This window comes from Brachypodium distachyon, chromosome 5 (assembly GCF_000005505.3).
Source record: "Brachypodium distachyon strain Bd21 chromosome 5, Brachypodium_distachyon_v3.0, whole genome shotgun sequence".
Classification (NCBI taxonomy): Eukaryota; Viridiplantae; Streptophyta; class Magnoliopsida; order Poales; family Poaceae; genus Brachypodium; species Brachypodium distachyon.
The window spans coordinates 22,729,935-22,755,159 of NC_016135.3; the positions used below are offsets into that span (position 1 = coordinate 22,729,935).

A 25,225-nucleotide genomic window follows, 5' to 3' on the forward strand; every position below is an offset into this window, starting at 1 on the left:
TGGAAGCAGGCAGAAAGCCACAACCAAATTGCTATATCAGCTACTCTGCTACACTGAGTATCCATGCAGAAGAGCGCAAAAGTTACAAAGCCACGCCCGTGGGGGTGCTCGATTGCTGCCCCATGCGCACCACAGCATACATATCTCTACAATTCTGTGGCACACAAGGACAGAAAATAGCGCGCTAATTAAGTATACTACGTAGTCTACGTATGACTGACTGACTGCCCGTGCATCGCATCCAGATGATGAATACTACGATCTAGTTAATCGGCAGCAAAAGAAAACCTGTAAATTAAGGCTGGCTTTTGCCCAATGCCCAGCCTCTAGCACGACGCGCTAGTGCCGACGCTGTTACTCGACGTTGCGCTGCCGCCGCTCACATAGTGATCCTCCCCTCCTGCCAGCGCCGCCGCCTTGTTTTTGGCCGTTCTCCTGGTGTCGATTTCCCGTCGGTCGGCGAAGGACAGGAAGGCCTGGAGCTTGCTGCGGCCGGAGCTACCGCCGTCGGTGGGCAGAGCGGCCCGCTCCGAGGAGACGGCGGAGGAGGACGAGGAGGAGTGCTCGTAGAACTTCCTGACGAGGATGCCGGCGTGTATAGCGAGGGCGATGAGGCACGCCACGCCGCAGATGAAGAACAGGCCGGAGAAGCTGTACACCTGCAGCTGCTCCGACTCCAGATCCAGGTCCACCTCCTTGGACTGGGACATGGACGTCACGTCGCTCGCCAGCCACTTGTCGTGGATCCGCTGGAGGTCGCCGTTCTCGGACAGCGCCAGGATGGACGTCGACAGGTCCACGGCCAGCGGCGAGTCCCTTGGGAACGCCTGACATGACAATGCCCATTTCAGTTGTGGATAGTAATTTCGTCAGAAGAAGAATATGTAGGCATTTGACTGAGTTGGACAATTGAGTTGCGAGATTCGATGGCCAAGTGGGAAGAAAGAAACTCACGAAGCCCCAGCCGCTTTTGGTGAACTCCGAGCCCACAACTGCGAATTTGGAGTGCTGAGTCAGGAAGAGCTCTACGTACGGGCGCTCGTCCACGATGGCCGCGACGCCTCCTTTGCTGGGGCCAAGTTCAAGCGCCTGCTTATACTCCTCTGGAGAACCGAGCGCTCTCAGCCTTGAGCTTGGGACGCCGAGCTCGCGCATAAGGTAATTTTCCGCGAAGGAGCCGACTTGAAACCCGATGGGATCGTCGCTGGCGACCAAGCTATCGATCCCCGTGACCGGAGATGAGAGCTGCTGCACGGTGAGTATGGAAGTCAGGCTGGCAGTGTAGCTGGACTGGACGATCAGAACCACAAAGAGCCATATGATGATCACGAAGCGGCCGAGGGTGCCTCTCGTGTCCTCTCCTGTAAAATAAAAGATGCACGTTCACTTCACCATGAGTGTTAGGCAGGGAAGATAGTTCCATCTTCATTAATATGTGGGAAGGTTAAGGGCTGCCTTTCACTCACTGTGGGCGAAGAACAGAGTTGAGAAACTGAACCTGCAAATGCAAAATGAAAACAATATGTAAGCAATATCATGCAACACAACCCATGCATCGTAAATCATAAGAGCTAAGAAACTTGATCATGTCGATTTTTTTGCGTAATGTTCATGAGACTACTATACCGGGTACAGAAGTAGATCTTCCTAACTGTCTGTTAAAATAGAACTCAGCCCCACCCTACGCCCAGGTTTGGAAATAAGTCTCATCCCGGAACTCAAATCTACAACATATGTGTTTTAGAATGACAAATGACACTAGCACGGAATTATATAGCTACAGACACTAGAGTTTGTGTCAGCAAAATGAGCCAATATGACAATCAGCAAAAATTGGCTCTAATATACGAGTGAGATCTTACCAGAATACAGTAATGATTTGTTTCGCTGGAGGTCCACGGAAATCATCATTGATTCTGTGCTCAAGCATCCAAACCACGGTTCCTATGATAAGAAAAAACAGTCCTGTGACGCACCACATTGAGATTGTGAATGGCTGCAAAAAGGCCCATCCACTCGAGCTATGCCTCTTAACAGAGGTCAGTACCATAAGCCCTGACTCAACATATGGCTGCGTGAAGTCAACAACCCTTGTCCGATTTGTGACGATAGTAATATCACCTATCGCAGCATCAAAGTCCTAGCCATCAAAGGATTGTTAGAACTGAACGTATACAATATACATCATCTATAAATGGTGTAAATTTAAGAAACTGAACTTACATTTGTTAGAATTTTATTGATAAGCTCGGCATAGCTTGGATTTTCACTACCATTGCCAAACGGAATAAATTTATACGGAACTGGATATTGTAACAAGTTTATTGCAGCAACAAACACATCAACACAGAGTCCACGCACCATTTCAGTTTTCTCAGCTGATACAAACTGACGGTAACTTGCCCTATTGGGAACTCCAATTCTGATCTCATTTCCATTGTTAGGAAACACCCATCCCCGAGGCCTTGTTGTAGTCTCACCGGGCCAGATTGCAGGGTAGAGTTTCTTATTTTCCCTACTATGATTAGCTGGTTTCAGGTAAAGAGTCTCAGGAGTCGCAGTGGACAGGCCAGAATAATTAGACCAGTAACCAATTATCCGCAAACCAGACCCTACTATGTTAACAATGTCATATGAAGGACGGATAAGATTACCATCTGAATCAAATTTGACATGGCCAGTTGCACCCGTGAAATTTACTTGGCGGATTCTTTCTAGTAACAGCCTTCCCCCATCGAAGACAGTCATTGCTTCCAATTGCAAACCCCCTCCCACAACTTCATGTAGCTTTGGGTCGATAGAGAAAGAAATGTTTCCGCCTCTAGTGAAAAATGCATCCAGCGCGTGAGCAATGATCCAGACAGTATCATAAGCATACAAGCCATAGGAATTAATCAAGAACCTTCTGTCAACATTATCCCTCTTCATCAGTGTACTCCATTTTGAAGCTAGCATACTCTTTCTTCTCGTATTTTCTGTGTGCTGGCGTAATGTGAGAACACCCTGCATTGTGCTCAGTAATCCAATGTCGAGGTGTTGTGACGAATCAAGGAATGAACCGAGCCAATCTGTTGCAATCCACACATATCCACTGGATGTCATGCCGAGATTGCGTGCTAATGAGAAAACTGTAAGTCCAATATCAGGATTTGCATGTAGAATGATGACTCGAGACTCCATCATTGCAACCTTGACCAGCAAATCAACTATTTCACTCTTTCTTGCTCCTGGCCTAATTGCAGCTTTATACAAGATCTTTGATCGCCTCTTCGCAAGCTCATCACCCAAAGAGGATATGCCGCTCCTTCCATAATCATCATCGATAAATATAGCTGTTACTTGCTTCCACCCATAATAGTCGACTAAGTCAGCAACAGAAGCCATTTGAAAATGATCACTATGGGTTGTCCTCACAAAGAAAGGAAATTGAAGTGAGGAGAGAGTTGGATCAGTTGCAGCAAATGACATCATAGGCACTTGGAGTTCATTTGCAACATGAGAAATAATGTGTGCAAGGACAGAAGATTGAGGGCCGACGATGGCAACTGTATCTTTCTCCATGAATTGCAAGGCTGAACAATGGAAAGAAGAAATTCATTATGCATTATACCATGAGGATGACACTTGTCACAACATAAATCTGCATGATTTGGTGGCAGAATCAAACATGGAAGAAGTACCTTGGACAATGCCAACAAAGCCACTGCAGTTGGAATCTTGCATCTGAACAACCAGCTTTGTGCCTGGAAGGATGCTCGGGTCATCGTTGATGTCATTGACAGCAGCAGAAATGGCAACCTTGGCAACTCTCCCTATTGTGGAATTGAATGTGAACAGAGCTCCAATACTCACTTCATCGGGTCTTGCAGAGACATTCTTGCTGAGTGCATAGGAACACAGACAACAAAAGATGCCCCAAAAGTGGAGAGTGACCTCCATGGTGAGCCTAGAATGCCGAGGTGTTCTTTAGGAGTTCATCCTTCAGCTCATCAATTGACAGGCTGAAATAATCAAAACAGAATTTCCTGATGATGCCTGTTAAGCAGATATGCTTCCTGATGCTGCCTGTTAAGCAGATATGTTGACTACATAACTCGACAAATTATTGGAGTCATGAATTGAAAAAACATGGCCAGTTCTATAGCCTAGGATCAGAAAGTGAAGGAAACAGATGGGGTTAAGTGATGTGTCTATAGGAATTGGGGCTCAACAGAACAGAATTGGACACTTCTTGATAAGAAACACTGGGAAGACATCATCAAAACATAAATCAGCAAATGCTATCGTCCCTGACTTAAGAAATTAAGACCCCTCACCTTAAGATATGCTTGTCCAACTAATAAATGAAAGAAAGGAAACAGAAAACGAGATGCGGAGATGAACTCAACAGCTGATTCTCCCTATGAGCTCGAGGGGCAAGATCTTCTACGAAGTCGACATGGAATTAAACAATTGGGTGCATCCAAAAGCGTGGTACATGCAGAATAAACAAATAATTGACCTCCTGAACCTCTTTCTTCTCTCTTTTGCTTTATGAGAATCCAGGCACAGTTCCTCTTACCGTTGGGCCTGAAGAAGCTTTAGTCGGCAGTTGCTTCTACTCGGATGACACAAGAAAGGTGTGAGGTGCCGTAGCCCGTGTGAACAACAGCTATTCCGGTTACCCTGTGCAGCCTCACCAAATGTGACGCCACCACAGGTTGCTGTTCCTGAGGTCCATTCACCTCAATTCGAGTAGCCATGTCCGTCCAGATATCATCGTCTTGGAGCCCGGATGCTAACGACCGTCTAGTCTGTTAAGACAGCTCGCTACTTGGTGTGCCTGGCTGTATCACATTTCCAGCACGTTCTGAGCACAAAATGCAAACTTATTTTGCAGAAAACATTCAGGTCCTCATGTCAAACATGTGGTTGGAAACTGGAAGGGGAGCGAACTCGGATACATCTACAATTTAGTACACATCGCTTACACACGTGAATATCTGATACCAAGACCATACAGCTGTTGGGAGTTTTGCGTACCTGTCGTGAATCTCAGCTGGACGACTTCCTCCACAACGACCCCACTTCCATACAGCGCATTCTAAGCAAAGATAACTAACTGGGATACTACTGGTACCCGAGGATATGCTGCCTGATAGTTTGGATGGACTAGATAGTTTGGCAATCCCAATCCACATATCATACCTGGAAAGGTCGGCAGCAACAACAGCGTCTGTTCAGGGACCCTGCAGTAAACAACACAAGCTGTTACTGTCACCGAGAACGATGTTGGGCCTGACATCACATCAGCAAAAAAGATATTTAGTTGTTATTCGCAACATACTCGTTAAATCTCACCCTCTTTCTAGTCATGTGGGCCCGGTCCAGATCCACGCACATGGGCATACCTTCCTGCGAGAAAGACATCCTTCTCATGTGAAGACAAGCCGGTATGTTGAACGCATACAAAGTTAGATTAATGGACCGGTTAAGGGCTTTTGAAGACGACAAACATCTCAATGTGCAGAACCAGCGACATGTCGACCAAAAGCCGTAAGTACAGTTGAACAGACGAAGCATATCATTTCTGTAGCTTCAAAAGAGAAACTGATTGTTTTCAGTAGAAACCAATATCCGATAATGTTTGATGCAGCAATTAGCAATGAAAAAAAAGAAGTAAACTCCAACCTATATCCAGTCATATAGCCCACCATCAGTCAAACAACGTGGGACGTGGCTATGGTAATCTAATCTGTCACCTCAGGAGAATTATTGTTGGTAAGATAGGCCCACAGACATAGATTTAAATGTTGTTCACCATTTGTACTCTTAAGCTGAAACGGTATTTGCTATACAGAAATATTTGGCACGAAGTCCTCGCATAGTTTAATACTCTACTACTTTAAACTGAAAAAACAAAAAAAAACTGAAAAAACATGTTACAACACTTGCTTCTTGACATAGTACATCCCAACATCTTAAAAAACGAAATGGAAATAAAAAGGCGGGACCAGATGACAGCCAAATGACCCCCACCTCTTTAACAGTACAACAACTTGGAGCAAAATGTTACACTCTGTCTGGTCCTACTCAGGTCTCCACACGTGACCTTTTGGCAGGTGACCCCTTACTAGTCTCTACCGTGCGGCTCTCATTTCCTTCTAAACTAGCTTGTGCAACGACATTCGATTGGTACCCAAAGGTCCATCCAGGAAAATCTGACTCTTGAAATAAAGAACTTGGTGTAGTTCGGTAGAATGCAAGTGGAACTTGTTTTATCCGCCGCCGCACCTACAATTCAAATTCAAGATTGGTAAATTTTAGAGTTTCTAATGGTGGTTAATAATAAGCACTCAAATGGCAGCGGATAGGACGTTCGCCAAGGGCTGAGCTTGAACACTAAAAAAGAGGAAGAGGATCACGAGCTGGTTTTGCCAGAACTGAATCAAACTAAAGGAAATACCAGGTAAACAGGCCACATGAATACATAAACCAGAGGGTAGAATCTAGTGAAAGGCACGGTGAAGAACTACCTCACCTAAAAAATGTATACTGCTACAGATACATATGTCATGCATAAGCAGAAAGCAGCACGGGGGCGCGGAAGAGGAGGGTTGATGTGAGAGGTAAGGGTGCAGACATACCTCATCTTGGAAAACTGTTGCATAGGAGCCTGAACTAAAATCTGTTATTTTCATCTCAGTAGTTTTGGCCCGAACTGTGAGATCATTTTCAAGTGAAGCAACAAATCTGGCAGCAATACATAGAATGAGATAAAATTCAAGCAAGAAAAGGAAGGGCCATTGGAAAAGGACAATATGTTGTATTCATGTTAGATGTTACCTAGAAACCGCAGGAGTGTAGTGATGGCGCAGAGTGTCTATTTCCCACAAAGAACTTCCTGTGGTGCATAAAAGAAAAGATGAATACATGATAGGCAAGATATCATTCACAACTATACAGTGACTAGGTTAGAATTTGCCCATAAAGATGAAATCATGCTTGCATCTGGACTTGCAATGACCTCCAGCAACTCATTACTAAAGTTGCTTGAAGATGTAATTTAGAAGAACAGGCAAGTGAAATCAGTGTCATTGTCTCAGGCACTTTATGTAATTCACGCGGACTTATTTCCACCTAGTTCGGTCCACTACAGTTTCTGTAGCAATCAAATAACAGTAGTTAGTGGTCTGTTCATTTAAGTTCCACCGGTGAAGAGAGGAGTTGATTCATCCAAGGTTCTTACTGATAAAATGCTAAGTTTACCATTTCCTCCCTAAGTACCATATCAAAGACAACAAAATCTTATGACAACCTGGATAACATAAAATAATCTCTCTACAGATAACCAAGTACTACCCTAACTTAAGGTGTAAAGTCAAAATATAGGTTAGATCATTTGATACAACAAAGAACTCGAAATAATATTTAGCCCCGGAAAATAACAAACTAGCAAACTACATAATCATCAAAATTGAGTATACTTTTTCGAGATATATGTGCTATTATTAGTTTCGTTGATATGGTGTAATTGTTTCCTGCTCCAGATTTCCTCATCATATTTAACTCCTCTGTCTGCCATCAAGCCAGTTATCTTGAAACATATGCTTTGGGATGAACAAATAAAGAAGGTTGTTCTGTTCTGTGGAGGCTGGACTCAGCAGCCGACACAGGCCAGCCATACAGCCACCCATAAGTCGTATTGGATTCGATTAGTCAAGACTAGCCAATCCAAGATCCAGTATCTAACTATATATTCCCTAGGCCAATCAGGGCTACCCGCTTTCTGTTTTTAAACACAAGCTGCACCCAGGTAGGACTTGATCTTTCTTTTTAACACCAATTATACTTGGTTAGGACTTGTATAAATAAATTTGAGCCAGGTACTAAAAAAACCATAGGATGCCATCCATGAAATCAAGCAACTAGGAGAAGATTTTCCCTTTTGTAAACTGCATCCACACACCACCCATCTCTTACGAAACCATCACACCGATAAAACATCCAATCCAATTTGCAAGACCATAACAGCTGTTCGCCTTTTTTGTCTTACTGTCATAGAACATATTGAGGATTGCAAGAAAAAGAAGTGAGAAGACGATGTATTTTCAGCATGATTAGATACTTACGCATTGCCCCAGACTTTTCAGGGTCTGTCTCTTCATTGTTAAAAGGATCAGCACCAATCTTCTTAGGTTGACTAGCTTCTCCACTCATATTGGTATCATCCTGAGCAATTTCCTGAAGAGATTCCAAGGCACTGGAATTAGCTTATGGACCAACACTGAAATAAAATAAATAAAAATACTCTCGCACAACACAAGATAAAAATGTGAGCACAAGCATGAATGACACGAATATGTTAACATGTGGTTCATTGGCTGCACACAGATGTATACACACTGGAATCAATTAAGAGCTCCTGCATGCGGACTAAAAGGTTTAAACAAGAAACGTACCCGATGAACCAAAAAATTAATTGAGGGGTGTCTCCGCAGCAGATTATGAATTAAAGCAATGATGATAAGAGCTCCAGCTGGTGGTACTGAAAGAGTGAGTCTACTCAATCTTTTTGCAAATGAAGCGGCAAGATATGCAGGAACATATGAAGATTTCAGACACGCGTCAAGAAGCTGAAAGAAAACAAGTAAATCATAAAGCCGTAAATAGATGGTAATTAAAAACTTGCAAGGGGGAGAAACCCCCTCAGCATAGTCCTAAGAAGCGCAAGCAACGAGAAAAGCAGGTTTATTCAATTCGTGAAATAACAATTGAGGTTAAGGATAAGGTTCGAACCCCTCAAAGGCATGGTGGTGATCTACTGCACACCTACCACTGGGCTATTAATTATCCACACACCTTAGCTTAAACAGATAACAATAGCTGGACATTCTATAATCACCCTCGTTCTTCTTCTAATACAAAATGCACGTGTCTAAACGCATGCTCGAGAAAAACACTCCTCGGTTCACGTGGATACAAAGAACCTCGAGATGTATTCATGTTGGGCAGGCTGCAGGCATCATTGCTAACTAACTAACTAACAAGTCTAATCTAACATTACTTTCTCAACAGCATGGTTTCACAACATGTAAAGGTCTGCATGGCTCCACAGCCACTTGTAAGACCATGATGGAAAATATTGGATGTGAAGTGAACCACAATTGAACAACCGACAGTCTTTTTGAAACCCCTTTAATTCACAGAAGTTGTTGCATTGTAAAGATTGGCAATATTACATTCATAAGGCAACCTAATATTTCATATTTATTAAGAGCTAACTTACTTGCAAGAACACTGACCGATGTTTTGCCATGAAAACAGCAGGAGTCAGTAATGCATAGAGCTTTTCATAGAATTTTGGATACTCCAGACTATGTTGTGTCATAAGGATGAAAATACCACTTAAAGCCATCACACTGATAACACCACCAATGTCATATGATCTAGTCAAGAAATCACTTCAACAGGAAAAACATCAAGGTGTCAGGTCTCTGAGTGATGTCAAACAAAGTACAAATATGAACAAAATGGACATAAAGATCCTACCACAAGATGGCTGGGTTTGACAATGAAGGAATTACATTCTGATGAATTGTAGCAAGGACCTGCAAATTACAAAACATAACTCAAGGTAGAAAACTACGATCAGCCATTAAAGCATTCACGAAAGAACGCATTATTGCTGCAAAGAAAACCTAGTGTAAACTCAGAATACCAACAGCAAACGACAAATCATTTCCATCAACCTAAGTGGTTAGGTAATTCATGTATTATATAATAAATTCCACTTGCACGGCAGACTGGAAGAAAACTTGGTCCATAGTTTGAAAATAAAAGGCAAGGTTTAAATTCAACAGTATCAATTTGTTCTTGGAAGGGTGTTCAAAATGAGATGCAACACATATAACCATTCAAGGACAGTTGAATAGGAAGCAAATGTACAAATTCGCAGGATTATTAAAATAATGACAAATAGAAACATTGCGTAATACTGTTATGGCTTCCAGAACAAGAGCTGCATATTTACCTCCTTGTAGACATCAAGCGGAAGTGGTTGCTTGAGAAAGGCTAGCCATGCTTTGGTGAACTTCACTTTTAGCTTTTTGTTTATATTTGTAGCAGAGGAGCCCTACAAAATTTCAAACTTTAGTCGCTAGAACTGCCAGTGTATTTTACTTCATAAAGTATATGAGGTACCTCAGGGAAGCCCTTCTCTCCCTTTGAAGAAAGGCCTTCACAAACACACATAAAAAGAGTCAGAATGAAAAACAATATTGCAGTAATCCCACCTTGGTGCATGCATGAAGAAGAGTAGCACACACCAACAATACAGAAAAAACGAGTTGAAAAGAATGCAGATGCTAATGAAGACTATAGGGAGTTCAACCTACAGGATTAGTCGGAAAATACTCACCAACAGTACTCCACATATCAAACTTCGATTCCTTCTGAAAATCCAATGTAGGAATGTGCACCAGAATATTGTATATATTGCGTATACAAACAACAACCCTGTTAAACCAATCAGGAAAAATGAACGAGAAATGGAACCAAAAATTATTGTGACCTAAATAATTCACCAGAGGTCATCAGATGCAATTTTGCAGATGACTTTCAGGGCTAAAAGCTACAAAATCGTTCATGTGCCATATTACAAGCTAATCACATAAATGCAAGCATGACATAAGAAAGACGAACACATCAACATACCCTATGTTCATAACATCTCATTTGTCTATACTCAAGGTGTTGGTGCTGAAGCCTCAAAGATATAAAATACAACTATGAAGTATGAACATGACTTTCTGGTTTCGCTTGTTTTTTAGAAGCAAGCATGCTCAGTATCGGGTGAGCAGTAACACATGTGTAACATAAGAGTAGATATGGTGCAAAATAGCACATTTCTTCAATCTTACATACAAAAATTAGGGAAAATGGTAGAAAATTGTATTAGAACTCCCTAAATAGTAAGCACTTCCACCCTCTTGACCTGTTTTTCTGAGCAAGGCTTCACTAAACTTGTCTCTGTTTCTCATATAGCTCACTTTTACCATGCCAATATCCACCTAACAGAATCCGTTAGTCTAATGGTTAACAGCTGCTCTGTGAGATCAGAAACGGAGACAGGCTTAGGGAAGGTGGCGATAGTTTAGGGAGTTCTGATTTGATTTCCTATACATCTGTAGTCTGGTACTAGATTTTGGCAGGTCAAGTTTCCATTGCATAGGAAAATGATTCCACCACAAAAAAATCTTACGTGGAAACAATTCAAAAATTAGTGCTTCCATGGTACAATTTTTGTGTTGCGTATGCAGAAAAACAAAGTTGTGATAGTTCACATTTCAATATAGTATGCCCCCTACATCCAAAGAAAAGGTCATACAATCATAGTTGGTTCACGAAGTTGCATTCACAAGCTTAAATTGATGCTCAGGATTTAAGGCATATTTGCATACAAAATATGAAGTATACCTGTCTTCAGACCCGTCATCCCCATTCTGAGAGCCATCTTTATTAGAGCCTGATTAGAACAAATTCCAACAAAAGTAAAGTAACCACGTTACAAAAGAAAGTAAGATGTGGCGATCAAACTAAGTCTAGAAAGAGATATTACCAGTGGTTTCACTGCTCAGACTGTTGGTGATCTTGTCTAAGCTAGTATAAGTAAAATAACTGCAGGAGCAATCAGAGACAAATAAGCGCACCGCAAGATAATAAAGTGTAGAAGGAACAACTAGAGGCACTACATACCAAACATCAGCATATTTAAAGTATTTTGATCCAAGCAGCTCTAGCAAAAGATCAATCGAATCTGGAGCATGAACCTGTAGAAAAATTGGAAGCAGGTAAAGAACAGAGATGAAACACCGAAAACAGAATTCTGGCTGCAGGAAGCCAGTTACTAGAACACAAACAAACATGGATGCAAAAACATGAGGTTCGTTCAAAACAGTAACGAAATCTAAACTATATTTCGTAATATATCACACAGATAGATGTAAGCCATATCAGGAGGAATTAAAACTCACCACAGCGTGGAGAAATTTGTGGTAAATTGCCGAGTGGAATCTCCCGTCCTTCCCCAGCTTCACGAAATTCATAAACGCATCGAGCGCCACATCCTGCCGCGAAGAAAAGGGTATACTAACTCAGCCAATCCACCTTCACCGAACAAGCAAATGAACAGTAATAACAACTGCGAAACTCACCCTGATTGCGTCGTCGCTGTGCGGCGACACGCTGAGCTCGACCAGCGCAGCAACGAACTCGTCGAAGCGCTGCCGCAGCCACGACCCAAACACGAGCTCGGGGTCGCTGCTCGCACCTCCTGCAGCGGCGGTGGCGGCGGAGGAGGAGGGGATGGAGGGGAGCAAGGGCTCGAAGAACGACTGGAGCGAGATGAGCGCCTCGAGAGCGAGGTTCAGCGGCGCGGAGGGGGAGAGGAGCGCGAGGAGGACGGGGGCGTGATTGAGGTGAGCGCGCGAGGAGAGGAGCTCGTAGCCGAGCGACTTCACCTCTTCGTGGGTTAGGGCCCCGGATTTGGACTTCCGCTTCTTACTGCCCGGCGCCGCCGCCGACGACGACTTCGCCATGGCGGGAGGAGGCTCTGGCAGGTGGGTGCGAGCGGCAGGCGGCGGCAAGGCGGAAGGAATAGAGGCGGCGAGGTTGGGGGCAAGGGCAACCGAGCAAAGGCAACGGTGAGTTGGAGGCAGCGGGTTCTGGGGTTTATTGATGACCCAGACTGCCAAGATGGTCCCGCATGTCAGTAAAGCCCATAGAGAAAGGCTGCATGGGCCATGCCATGAGGCCCAACATTACATAGCTCCCCAACAATTTCAATCCAAAACCAGTCAAGTCAATGCGTGAGTACGACGATGCTCCGGGAGCTATGTAATGCAAAATCAATTTCCCTAAAAAAATCATAGCATTGTTCCCTCAAAAAAAAATGTATGGCTAGCTGCAAATTCGCGAGGAACTATGAAAATATTTGCAGTCTTTTGCTCGGAAGGGTTTCTGTTTTCCAATACGACAGGAAAGTATTCAAGTTTACAGCTGCCGTCTTCTGCTAACAACAGAGCCATTTCTAATTGCTGATGTCAAGCATCAACTGTGTTCAGAGCAGGAAAGTGATTGCGTTTGAGCTTGCTTGGAAGTACCTGAACTCCATCACAAGATCTTGAGGAGTTAGGCTAGAAAATATTTATGGAGCGGACTATGGTCAGACGTCCGAACCTTGCCACAGTACAGTAAGTGCACGTCCTAATCTCATGCGCGTTGCTACGGATCAACATATCAAATTATCTTCTACTCCTTCCGATCCTAAATTATTGTCGAAATATTACATGTATTTAGACGCTTTTTAAGAACAGATACATTCATATTTGAACAAATTTGAGTCAAGAATTTAGGATCAGAGGGAATATATCTAAGTAGGAGAAACCCACTATTTGATTTCTCTCAACATGCAAGCATGCCATATCATCACACCATTAATTTGTTCACACCTATTTAGTGGAACACTCATGTTGTTTGCACATGCATGCATGTTATTTTTCATGAAGCTATTTCCACTAAGCGAAGAATCTATAATCTATCATACAATTCCATTATACATTTTCATTAGATACTCTTTTATTGTTACTTTTCACTCATGTATGTTCTCAACAACGTGGACTCACGTATGTTAACTAAAAAAATTCGCAACAACGTGGGGGGCATCATCTAGATATTCATGTGCTCCATGACACGCTCTCGGCTTTATCTAAACTCTCGAGAAAGCCACACAAAAATTACAATGAAAATGGTGTTTCCAAATAACAATTTGTGCAATTAACACATTTTCCCATGTGCTGAAAAAATCCAATGACAATTTGTCCGACCAAATGCAAAGCTAAAATCGGACTAGTGATGCAAATCATTTCCCAAATACTCCGTAATATTTGTTAATGTCTTTCATTTCTAAAAAAAATGGTGCCAAAACTAGAAAAAAAACAGCATTGTTTTCTTTGATCTGTCCTTTTAGAATAATGAACTACTCCCTCCGTTTCTACTTGTCGTTGTTTTAGTGCAAAATTGCACTAAAACAGTAACAGTGACAAGTATTTAGAAACGGAGGAAGTACTTTATTGATTCATGAAAGAAACTAGAAAGTACAGTAGATCGGTACAATCGAAATGAACACAACCAAATAAAATCTAGTTTTTTTCTGGAAGGTAGACAACGATGATCTAGTATGTATGTCCCCAACTATGCGCCGGATGATGATGAAACCCTCTCGTGACAACCTGGGCCGTCATATGTCCATGTCCAGACTCATTGCAGCGGGCTTTTTTTTTCTTAAGCAATGCTCATTAAAATTATGAAAATTTTGAAAGGCAAGCATGCACATTAAACGAAGTGTAATTGAATCTACACATTACAGCGGTCAGCAATTATATTGTCAAATTTTGCTTAGGCCTACTAAACCTAAAGACCTAAAGAACCACCAGGTACAACATTTGGAACCAGAAGGGGGGAAGCTGCAAGATACTAGAGTCAGCAGAGAACCTGCACCTTCTCTTTTGACAATACCCTTAACGTTCTCAGTGAGAAGCATAACATCAGTGTAGCACATTTTTTCCTTAAATCCATGCACCAAGTACGTGCTTGATGACATGCCATGATGGCAAGCACGAACATACTTACCATAAACTGAAGTTGGTAACCCACCTTCCTATTAATTTTCTGGTCAAAATATGCACAACAGCTAAGGCTGCTCCATTGTTCTCATTTCCTTTTGTAGTTCGCAAGCATGTCTTATTTGTTCAGTGAAGAAAGGCTGTAAAATAGGGAATTGATGTTAATAGATGCAACCCTAAAACAAAACAAGAACATGCCAACCAGAAAGTCGTAGAAACATAAACCGACTATATTTCAAAACAGTCTTTTACTATATGAAAATGTTGGAAATAATACCTGCAATTATGTGGCACCCTCCAAGCCAATTGCCTCAATCTTTTCAAGCTTGGAGGCAATGATAAATAACTCCTCCAATCATCCAGCATAATCCTTAGATCATAAATCTTGCTCCGCAAACCGATGCAACAGTTAGCATGCATAGTGCAAACCTTGTTTAAATCTCTGCTCGGTTCACAGAATCCACCAAAGTATGCAGTACTTAAAAACTTAATTTTCAGCCCAATGTCTGTAACATAAGGATCGTGCTTGATAGCATTGAATACATCCTGGTCATGGTAGCCAGGATATCGCAATCGTGATGAATACCAGAAACTGTAAAATTCTATGGTCCGATCATTTGATTTCACATAATTGAAGCCACCATTAGCAATGCTTTTCAAGTCTGTTGCATTCCCAACATAGTGGTCGCAAGCAATCTGAATGTCACCATCAGGATAGAAGTGAGGAAATGGATTGCGAAACCACATTATGTCTGCATCATGAAATGCATAAAAAAAAAGCTAGATTCAGTCAAATTGCCAAATCACTTATGACGGCATGTTTCACAAAAATAAAAGTACATCGTTAAATCCTATCGTGGTTAGCAACAAGGCTTAATCGGTAACAACCATATATCAGAGTGACTGAGTTAATGTATAGCAGAATTTACCGAGAATATGAAGCTGTAACCTTTTTCAAGAACCGTCCGCAAGAAATCAAGCCTTTTCCACATCATCTCCAGATACCCAGAAGTCAAGAACCTCTTCTCTTCAGAAAAATCCACACCCTTGGTTGCCAGAACAAAGCAATAGTGGTGGATCTTAAGACATTGCTTGTATGCATTCCAATCAAATGCTATGATGACTAGATGATTCAAGAGTGAACTTGTACTAACACCAGAGCGAAAGCTATCAATGAATAGGTCTATCACCGAGCCAGGAGAAGCCCATGCAGCATTAAGTGTAGTCAATATAACTGTGTTATCTCTTGTTGAGGCCTTCTGCAAGACTCGATCAAGTTTGAGATCCTCACTGTCCTAGAAAGGATCACATATTAATAGAAGTCCAATGAGTAAATTAAGGAAGCTAACTGATTAAGCGTACATGCAAATGTAAAAACAGTAGATTATCTTGAAAAAAAATAGGAGATCAAAAAATAAAATAATACATGGATTGTCTGAAAAAGTAGGAGGCAACAAATGCATGAAACAGACAACTAACATAAAACTTTCCTACAGTCCTAATGCATGAATAATTTTGTGGGCCATGTTATTCAACAACATAGTTAACTGGAAGCCATGACAAGCAAAACTAAGAGATAACGTGCAAGATGCATTATTAATTTTGTTTCCAAATTTTCTGAGATTTCCATGTTAGAGTGACATTCAATTACTAAGAAGTAAAATAACATAACATCGCTGTCCAGGAGGATATATTAATCAAGTTCTTCAGCAGAATTCCAAGAATACAGGTCAATGGCACCCCAAGAAGAGACACTAATTCAGTATTCAGTGAAAGAGACTCAGAAGTTCAAGCTAGAGAATAGGCTGCAATACACCAACTAATCAACTATCGCCAAGATATATGCACTCGAAGGATTCCCAGAAATGATTTCACTATGCACTAACAACTCTCATAGAGATAGGATGAAAGCTTATGCTGGCTGACCAGTTTTGTAAATATCTAACTCTTAAATACAATTTGCAGTACATAATAACCACCTCCAGTTTTTTTCTTCCTAAAAACAACTCATAAACTATAATACACCACTACACGCGAATTGATCATACCTGATCAAGTAATCAACATGGCAGAGCAATTTAGTTATCCAGTAGTGAAATGGCAAAGCAGAAGTACCAAAATTCGATCATAATTGAAGTATTTAACAGTGCATAGCAGACATATCGCACTAAAGACTGGGTCACTGGGAAGGGGGAACTGAACGTACTAACAGAAGAGGGATGAGGCGGACTGACCAGATCCTCGCCCTGGGCGCCATCCTCGTCGTACTCGGCGACTGAGTGCATTGCGTCCCACCCCCAGGAATCCTCATGCGACTGCGAGACGGCAGGATCGGCACGGTGCAGCACGGCCAAGGACAGCGCAACGAGGGTGGCGAGAAAGAGCACCACACCGGCTCGCAGGACAGCGCGTTTCTGGAATCCACGACGGTGCGCGCCGGAGATCGTACCCAAGGCGTGGCGCGAAGGCCTCGCCATGTCGGAAGAGAAGGAGGCGGGCGGTGGCTGTTGCCGCAGCGGCAGAATGGGGAGCAGTTGGGCGGCGGACGCCGGAACCGGAAAGCGTAAAGTGGTTTGTACGCCCACGGATTTTTATTAATGCGGACCTTGGTGGTCTATGACAAAGAGACAAGCACAGGCAGAGGCGTTTTCTTCGTAATCTGGGATTTTTACGTATTTTTGTTGAGATATAAATGTTGCTGCATGGAGTAAAAACAACTTAAAAAGATGAAAAACTGGAATGATTTGGTTCGGGCTACAGAGGCTAGATCCTGGAAGCTCTCTCATTTTTCAGAACCTGCGTTTTACTCTTGAGGTTACTGGGGACATTTTCGGGCTAAGTCTGGTTTTCTTTGGATTGCATGTAATTTAGTCAATAACTACTGCACATTGCTATGTGCTGATCAATTTATGTTAACTTAATTAATAAACTGACTGTAATCTTTCCCAGTCAGAAAAAAAATCAATGCTTAGCTTATACAACAATTGTCCCTTCTGTATGTGCAACTCACGCTTAACATGAACTGTGTCCCTACTTAGTAGAGCGAGCTCTAAGCTTACCGTTTATAATAACGAAGTACTATCTCCATTCCACAATTCTTGTCAAAATCTTGCATGTATGTAGACACTTTTTAGGAATAGATATATTCATTTTTAGATAAATTTGAGACAAGAATTATGAAACAGAGGGAGTACGTAAAAGGAAAATCTATGATAGCGAAACAATAACTCGAGTACCACGCTGATCCGGGGACAAAACCGAAAAAGGAAAGAAAAAACAAAATAGAACTAATGAAATGAATGATCAACAAAGCTTGCACAGCATGGAAAACGTATCCGGCCTAGCCACCTGCAGCACTTAATGCACAAGCAGATGCCACGGAAAAATTAGAATACCAGATTGACACAACATTTCCATGGCACAATCAAATCGTAAGATCTGATTAGCTCCCTAGTCGGCTTGCCTATACTCCTACCTCTCCACCTCGGTGCTTGCACTGTAAGAACCCAAAACCAGAGTTTTTATACATTCAATGGCTGGTTTTCATCGTTCATTTCCTTCACACCAGTCCAATCTTCTGGTTCTGCGTGATGAACCCACTGCAGTACTAGGTTAGATTTCTCGTGAATCATACTACTCCCTCCGTCTAACGAAAGATGTCTTAAGTTTGTGAAAATTTGGATGTATTTAGACATGACTTAGCGTATAGATGCATTCAAATTTGGTCAAAGTTGAGACATCTTTTGTTGGACAGAGAGAGTACAAATATTATGCCAACACTACAACATCATACAGAATCTCCAGAGCACTGAAGTTACAGCATGTCAAGGTACCCTTGGTTGCCCGCTTGAGCAGGTCGCACACTTTATTGGAAACTAACTACTCCTAGTACCTAATTCAACACAACAAATCTGAAAATACAGACCAATTCGCAATAACAAGGATACTACAACTTCAGCTTCAACCCACACATGACTTTCTGCAGATACATGCATCTCCGCTAAACCTTTTCATTGCCATGAACGAGAACGGAGCCCTATCGCTTTCAATGCCAGTCTGATTTCTTTTGTTTCTCGTCGTTGGGCTCATCAAGTTTTCTCTTGAAGATATCTGAATTGCGAAGCTTCTCTCTAGACTCATGCGCTGAAGGTATTCTCGTGTTGCTCCGGTGGCCCTGAACAGATGCAGAGTATGTGAGTTTCACTGAACAGAGATATCATGAATTTGGGACAGACATGTTCTTGATCTGTACCGTTCTGAGAGATTCTCTCTTCTTCCCACGGTGACCATCCTTTGCTTTCATAGGATTGGGAAAGAGAAGCTTCTGTGCTTTTTCGACAAACGTGAAGCCCTCAATATCACCACTCCTGATGCCTGCTTCCAGCTGCAAGGGAAGAAAGCATCTCGTCAAATGAAGCCAGCTTGCCTAATCCTGAAGGGGATCGCTCACTGACCTGAACATGCAAAATGCAGATGAAGATGCTAGCGATAGGTAACCAGCTCTCATCAGGGGACAGCGATAAGTTCGTTCTGAAAAACAGTAATGATATTTGTAAGTGAACTGAGCATGCATTTTGGTCCAATCTCCAATGCATCCATCAGAAATGTGTAAACCTTTGAACAGACAATATATGTACATTGTTACCAGGGCTAACAAAATCTGGCTAATGACGCTAAGGTTTCAATCATCATAATCTATGGAAGAGGTGCGCAAGGAAAGCTATGGTGACAAGCCCTCTGTGTCACTGTTCCATATTGTATTGCTTCCATATATAAAGCTTACACATAGTACCACAACATATACCAAAGATAATAAAAAACCTAACAACTGCATCTCGAAGTTTTTAGGTTCATAGCAAGTTAGCAACGTCATGGGATACAACAAACAGAGCAGTCTACAGCCTGTAGATATTAATTTACCTATGACTATACTCTAATGCACATCAATTTCGAGCTCCACTATTATCTGCTAAATTTAAAAGGGTCTGAGGTGGAATCAATATTATTTTGATTTTGATTTGTTATTTTAATGCAAAAGGATGAAAGCAATATTGTCTTTCCAGAAAGAAAAACTAGCCGCTTTTTTTTATCTTCAATACCCCTTTTTTAGGTATTGGAAGAAATTCACACGGCAAATTGACGAGAACTTGAAGTAGAAATGGGATACTAGGCTGCTCACTCCTAGTTGTTTAACCCATAGCAATTTTTCGGCAATTGAAGATGGTCTAACAATTTGAACTTTATAGATGGAAGCCCAAGGCAGTAGTTAAGTCGAATCCTCAGAAGTTGGCTTCTTTCCTTTTTTGAATAAAATTAGCAGTTAGCTTCCCTGGAAGCTCAAAAGGCACAAGAAACATTTGCCAACCACAGTGGGTAGTTTGGAGAAACCACTGTGTTGTGGCAAGAACTCCAGGATCACTGTAGAGGGTTTAGGATTTCTGAAGAGAATGATTCATATAAGTGGCTTTTGGAGAAAAACTTTGTTTTTTCTCTTCACTCCATGTACATCAGCATATGCCACTGCAAGCTAAACAAGTAAGGTGGCCTCAGAGAAAGTTTTGATTTCTTCTGGTCTCCAGAAGCAAAGATTTGCGAAAACTACAGGGTACAGGGACAAAGCAGCTTCTGTATGTGACATTTTTTATGCGGGGATTCTGCGCGTGGCATTTGAGGTCTTTCACAAGATAAATGGGTGGGATTCGATGGTGGGAAGGGTTGGAGGGGCGTTGCTTGATAGCAGGATGACCAAAGAAGGCCAGGGAAGAAGAAATGATGCATCCTGCTGGGAGTTTTGTAGATGCGTAATGTTTGAAACTTCGTTGAAAAACTGTAATAAGTAGGTGACTGAGTTGGCAGATGGTAGCCCTGGTGACTTTTACTATCAGACAGACTCTGAACCTGTTATTGGGTGTGTATCGATTTCATTCGATGAAATTGAGAGCAAAAAGACCCTTAATTCGGAAGAAAAAAAGACGGTGCCCGGATGGTCAGACTAGTAACTAGCCAGCACCATATCTGACATAAGTATATCATAGAGCTGAGGTTTTGGAATGCAGAACTACATCAACTTGAAATGTGAGTCCCAAGTAAACCTAACAGAGCGCTCTATCAGCTGTTCCAGAATGTTAAGTAAATGAAACAGGAACTCGTAGCTTCAGAATACACAATTGCAAACCTAAGATAAGGAGCCAAGTAGACGGCCGCGTAGACCAGATACAACCTCCTCCCGCTGTCCAGCCACGCGAAGACCCAACTCTAATTCCAAGACCACAATACCGGGAGAAAGAAAAAAAGCATCAGTCTGTGGGAGAGGAAGGTATACGAGGAGCAGCAAGACCTTAGCTTCGGCTCACCAGCCAGTTGAAGTACGGCAGGAAGGAGATGATGCCCATCACGCCCATCCTCGTGTCCGTCGCGCCAAACCCCCCTTCGTCCTCCTCTTCCCCAGCCTCTCCTCGGATCCTGGGCTGTGGGAGCGCGAGGGAAGCGAGCACGCAAGCGCCCATGGCGGCGACGAACGGCGCGTCCTGCTGTAGCTCCGCACGGCAGGCCAAAGTCCGCCGGCGGGGCCGCGGGTGGGTAGGGCTCGCCAAACCCTGGAAATCATGGGAGGAACTCAAGGGGGTGGGCCGCGGCGAGCGGCGGAGAAGCAGGGGAAGGCAGGCTGTGGTGGCGGAGAGCATCGGAGCTGGCTTTCCGGCCTTGCGGGGAGGACGGGGACAGCAAGCGGTCGAGCAGGGGTTGCCGGGTCGGTAAGACAAACTGCCTTTACTGCCTTCAGTTGATAATGGAAGTCATGCTTTTCGCCTTCGATACACGTTGGCGTATTCTATTAGTACGGGATTTTTTTTAGAGTATTAGTACGGGATTTATTTTTTAGAATAGTACTACGGGATTGGTTTCTTTTTTTAGCGAACTACGGATTAGTAAAGCGCTAGAGCCGAGAGTTTACGCCTTTCCGGACACCAAGTTCGATCCAATAATGGAAAATAGCTTTCGGAAGCTGGTCCAGCAAACGGCCTGTTAACGCAGCCCATTAAAGATGTACGAGTAGAGCATACTAGTCGAGAGTAGAGGTAGTATATTGCAGGCCCAGAAAGGCCATAACTTATTTCTCCCGTCGGCCTTCCAAACCAGACCAGTCCGATACGGGTCAAGGTTGAAACATTGAAGCTCAAGCCTGAGTGAGAGTCACACAGGCATTGAAGCCATCCCATGTTCCTGAGAGTACACATTTGTGCACTTCGCCTGCCTACCCGCCGCCGCCCCCAACAACTCACAAAAAGCGCAAGCCACAAACGTCGACCAGATGACGCAACGTGCCCAACCTTTTGGTTCGTTCGTTGGTCACTTTTTTCCGCAGCGGAACTGAAGGGGGTAGTGGGAGCGCAGTGAAGGCACTCGCCATCACCGACCACAGTCCGACCGCGCTCCCTGAATTCTTGTCGAATCAACCTTCTCCCCTTGGCCAATTCCATTTTCAATTTCAACGCACGCCTCCTCTCTCTTCTTTTTCTCGCAAAAAGTAGTGATACGGTTGCGAGCAGGCTGCAGGCGCCTCAGCAGCAGTCAGTCAGCACATGGCCGTCGGCGACCCGACCTTTTTCCCAACGAAAGCTAGAAATTCCAAGCAAACGCATGCAATGCAGCTGCAGGCGGCTGGGCAGGCAGGTCAGGTCAGTTCAGGACTCAGGAGGGGAGGGGTAGTCGGCACGAGACTGACAGGTGGGTCGATCTGACATGCCGCGGCGAGGTTCGTGGGATGCTTCCTGGAAAGGAAGAGAAACTATCACCCGCTTGCGTCAAAAGCATTCAATTCCTGTCCTATTCCTCTATACAAGGCAGGCTAGGATGGCTTGTGACGAGCTGACGACTGCGAGAATTGAAGCGGGAGGGTGGCGAGGGAGAAGAGCTCTAGGAGGTGAAAGGGTCAATGCGCCGTACGTACTGTACCTACTGTCGTTTAGCCTGCGGCGAGAGTACTACGCCTGCTCTGCTGTAGATTTGGTAGCGAGCGAGGACGGTACGTATCGATATTATTTTTTTGTCTCTCGGGTACGTACTGGAATTGGCGACCGATTTGATTTCATCTTTTCCGCTGAAAAAGTCAATGCGGCAATAGTCCTTCTGCTTTTCTAGTTGAACCCAAGTCATGCAATGACGACATTTGATCAGTAGTGCGTTACATCTGGAGCGAGCGATCCTTTATTGCCACCGCCATGTCCCAAATGTTTTGCGAAAAGTTTTTCAGTACCGAGACTTTTCATCGTTCCGAGCAAACAAACAAAAGAGCAGGTTACCCATGGAACGCGCAGGATCTTTGGCGATTTCCCGGCCTTCTGTCAAGTGCAATCAACACACAACTCACGAGATCAAGGCAAAGAAAGTACTACATAGAAGAAAAAAAGTCAAGGATTCGTCCATCCATATGTCCATTTCTTCTGTAGCCATTATGTTTCATCAGCTTCATTAGCAAAACATTTTTAGCCTACCAGTACCACCAACAACAACAGCTACACATAGGAAAAATTTCAAAACAAAACACCCCAAAAAGAAGCCCCAAAAGTCCTTAACAACACACACAGCATAGGGAAGCAGCAGCTGGCAGTGCTGCAGCCACTCCAGAATCCTAATTATCAGACACTGAACTCTCTATTTCGGTCACTATACATCATCACCGATACAGGCTGCAGGCACTAAAATCATGTCGCAACACCACCAAAAAGCGCAAGGGGTTCAAACAAAAACCACAAACCCATATACGTGCAACTGTAAGTAAAAGGTAGTTTCTGGTGGTAACGGGGTATCTGATCTTGGCCTGGGGGAAAACGAGCAGCTCAGTTCTTGGGGGCTTCTTGTTCCTGTAACTTGTCAGCCGGCGAGGATTGACCCGGCACGGGTCTTGGGAGGCCTCGGTGGGGACTCCACGTCCCAGGCGGATGGGGGCCTCGGTGAGATCTTCTTGGAGGTGTTCTTCTCCTTCCTCTCCATCTCCTCGTCCATTTCCATCTGCTCCCTCCTGCAGTCCTCGCTGCAGAACGGGATGTCCCCTCTGCTCAAACAAAACATAGCATGACGCTGGCCAGGATTAGAATGTGAACTGATGAATAATCCACAGTGAGTATACGAGAATCAGTAATCAAGCTAGACCCTTTACATGTATGCATCTTTAATCCTTCAGTCATGCTGTATCAGAATGTAATCAAACAATAGCATATATAGATAACATTTACTCTAGCTACAAAAGCAGTAGTACAACCTAACAGCAGCAAAGCAATAAAACGATTTGGCTTCTACCAGCACTCCTGCAGGACAGAAAACGCATAGAAATCACCCATGCTTAGCCACGGAGTCTCTCTTCAATCTACGGGAGTACTAGTATTAAGCAGACCGCGGATGGTAAATTAGTGGCAACTCCACATGCCAGTGTACGTCAAATCGTGACCATAATTAAGGCCACCAGTTCATGGCACGAAGAATTTAATTGAATCACGCGCAGAGTACCCGTACGAACACGACATAGATGACAAAACCTATGCACCAACAACCCATCAGAAAAAAAGAAGAAAGGGAACCCGCACCGATTTCCTCCCTCGTTTGTCCTAACACGAAGAAACGAATGACCCTTTTTTTTTGCCGTGGCACCGACTCTAGCTTGCCCCGGCGGTCAAAATTCCTTTTTCTTGCCCCAAAAAAGACAGCTCCAAAGACGCCGGAAATGTCCCGACCCGGGGACCCACCGGACCCAAAACTCAAACAACCCCCAAATACAACAAGACGAAGGGAAATCAAACAACAGAGGCGACTCCGGGCCGGGGCGGGGCAAAGGCAGACCTGTACATGTAGATGTCGCGGTTGCTGGCGATCGGCTTCCGGCAGAGGAAGCACGCATCGAGGAAGTGCCCGTACGGCAGCCCTCCGGCCCCCGCCGCCCCCCTGGCTCCCGCCGTGCACACGAAGTCGTCCTCCACGCCGGAGCTGACAAGCCGGGTCCACGCATCCGCCGACGCGCCGCCCCCGCCGATGGCCGACGTGAGCTCCCCGCCGATCCCGCTCCCGCTGCCGCTGCCGCCCTTCCCTCCGCTCCCGCCCCAGCCCAGGCCTCCGCTCGCACCGCGGAGGCTGACGCCGCTGCCGTGGGCGGAGGAGTCCATCGCCGGCGCAGAGGGGATCCCCTTGGCCCTTCGGGGGTTGGGGGACCGATCCACCGGCGCAAATCAAATCCTCCGCGACTCCTTTATTCGATCTTCGGTGGCGCCCTCGTCAATGTTCGTCGGGTGCGTGCAGAGGGCGAGGGCGAGAGGAGAGGAGGGACGGTGCGCTCATCGGTGTGTGTTTAAAGGGGAGACAGGCTCGGCAGGAGGTGGGAGGTGGTTTTAATTAAGTGAGCGAGGGGAGAGAAGGAGGAGGCCGGGTGGCGGGCCCAGATCTAAATGGCTTCGTAGGGCCCACCCCCCCGTCCAGGACTCTGGGTTTGCTTTGCTTTGCTTTGCTCGGCGTCCCCACGATTTCGGGCTGTGCGCGCCTTTGCCTTTTGCTTTCGTATCGTTTTTGGACGCTTC

The 25,225-nt window shown here is 44.1% G+C and overlaps 4 protein-coding genes across 6 annotated transcripts; all 4 read right to left on the reverse strand.

The window, feature by feature from the left end:
* On the reverse strand, positions 1-12,692 carry LOC100846265 (glutamate receptor 3.1). The gene is made up of 22 exons (XM_024456074.1): positions 12,195-12,692; positions 12,015-12,107; positions 11,737-11,810; positions 11,600-11,658; positions 11,458-11,506; positions 10,400-10,497; positions 10,183-10,217; positions 10,013-10,114; positions 9,532-9,590; positions 9,269-9,443; positions 8,442-8,615; positions 8,112-8,223; positions 6,826-6,883; positions 6,627-6,732; positions 6,075-6,273; positions 5,188-5,277; positions 3,681-3,968; positions 2,224-3,572; positions 1,863-2,140; positions 1,467-1,498; positions 955-1,361; positions 1-827 (listed from the first exon to the last, which is right to left on the reverse strand). The coding sequence occupies exons 1-22, from the start codon at positions 12,576-12,578 to the stop codon at positions 327-329; spliced, it is 4,722 nt and encodes a 1,573-aa protein (XP_024311842.1). The 5' UTR covers positions 12,579-12,692; the 3' UTR covers positions 1-326.
* A 1,653-nt stretch (positions 12,693-14,345) lies between these two features.
* On the reverse strand, positions 14,346-17,263 carry LOC100825076 (uncharacterized protein At4g15970). Of its 3 annotated transcripts, none has more exons than XM_010228932.3 (4): positions 16,898-17,263; positions 15,593-15,958; positions 14,941-15,359; positions 14,346-14,803 (listed from the first exon to the last, which is right to left on the reverse strand). In XM_010228932.3, exons 1-4 carry the CDS (start codon positions 17,138-17,140, stop codon positions 14,782-14,784), a joined length of 1,050 nt encoding a protein of 349 aa, XP_010227234.1. In that variant the 5' UTR covers positions 17,141-17,263; the 3' UTR covers positions 14,346-14,781. The 3 variants fall into 3 exon arrangements, with proteins under 3 accessions (XP_010227234.1, XP_014751242.1, XP_024311252.1); XM_014895756.2 differs by having other exon boundaries at positions 16,870-17,263; XM_024455484.1 differs by having other exon boundaries at positions 15,593-15,953; positions 16,898-17,262.
* A 1,098-nt stretch (positions 17,264-18,361) lies between these two features.
* Positions 18,362-21,434, reverse strand: LOC100846877. The gene is made up of 5 exons (XM_003580358.4): positions 21,017-21,434; positions 20,839-20,918; positions 19,118-19,193; positions 18,916-19,047; positions 18,362-18,837 (listed from the first exon to the last, which is right to left on the reverse strand). Exons 1-5 carry the CDS (start codon positions 21,344-21,346, stop codon positions 18,709-18,711), a joined length of 747 nt encoding a protein of 248 aa, XP_003580406.1. The 5' UTR covers positions 21,347-21,434; the 3' UTR covers positions 18,362-18,708.
* A 1,623-nt stretch (positions 21,435-23,057) lies between these two features.
* On the reverse strand, positions 23,058-25,024 carry LOC100825384 (serine, glycine and glutamine-rich protein). Its single transcript, XM_003581526.4, has 2 exons — positions 24,498-25,024; positions 23,058-23,715 (listed from the first exon to the last, which is right to left on the reverse strand). The coding sequence occupies exons 1-2, from the start codon at positions 24,815-24,817 to the stop codon at positions 23,535-23,537; spliced, it is 501 nt and encodes a 166-aa protein (XP_003581574.1). The 5' UTR covers positions 24,818-25,024; the 3' UTR covers positions 23,058-23,534.
* Between the last annotated feature and the right edge of the window lie 201 nt (positions 25,025-25,225).

What these genes read in the sequence shown, in the direction of transcription:
- LOC100846265 (XM_024456074.1), bottom strand. Translation starts at nt 12,578, where the DNA reads ATGGCGAAGTCGTCGTCGGCGGCGGCGCCGGGCAGTAAGAAGCGGAAG. An exon ending in TACACTCCTGCGGTTTCTAG is followed by an intron (nt 6,733 to 6,825) that starts GTAACATCTAAC and finishes TATTGCTGCCAG; the next exon opens with ATTTGTTGCTTCACTTGAAA. An exon ending in CTTTGTTGGCATTGTCCAAG is followed by an intron (nt 3,573 to 3,680) that starts GTACTTCTTCCA and finishes TCCATTGTTCAG; the next exon opens with CCTTGCAATTCATGGAGAAA.
- LOC100825076 (XM_010228932.3), bottom strand. Translation starts at nt 17,140, where the DNA reads ATGGCGAGGCCTTCGCGCCACGCCTTGGGTACGATCTCCGGCGCGCAC. An exon ending in GTTACAGCTTCATATTCTCG is followed by an intron (nt 15,360 to 15,592) that starts GTAAATTCTGCT and finishes GGTGACATTCAG; the next exon opens with ATTGCTTGCGACCACTATGT. An exon ending in AGGGTGCCACATAATTGCAG is followed by an intron (nt 14,804 to 14,940) that starts GTATTATTTCCA and finishes CCTATTTTACAG; the next exon opens with CCTTTCTTCACTGAACAAAT.
- LOC100825384 (XM_003581526.4), bottom strand. Translation starts at nt 24,817, where the DNA reads ATGGACTCCTCCGCCCACGGCAGCGGCGTCAGCCTCCGCGGTGCGAGC. An exon ending in CGCGACATCTACATGTACAG is followed by an intron (nt 23,716 to 24,497) that starts GTCTGCCTTTGC and finishes TTGTTTGAGCAG; the next exon opens with AGGGGACATCCCGTTCTGCA.
- LOC100846877 (XM_003580358.4), bottom strand. Translation starts at nt 21,346, where the DNA reads ATGCTCTCCGCCACCACAGCCTGCCTTCCCCTGCTTCTCCGCCGCTCG. An exon ending in TCTGCATTTTGCATGTTCAG is followed by an intron (nt 19,048 to 19,117) that starts GTCAGTGAGCGA and finishes CTTCCCTTGCAG; the next exon opens with CTGGAAGCAGGCATCAGGAG. An exon ending in AGAGAGAATCTCTCAGAACG is followed by an intron (nt 18,838 to 18,915) that starts GTACAGATCAAG and finishes GCATCTGTTCAG; the next exon opens with GGCCACCGGAGCAACACGAG.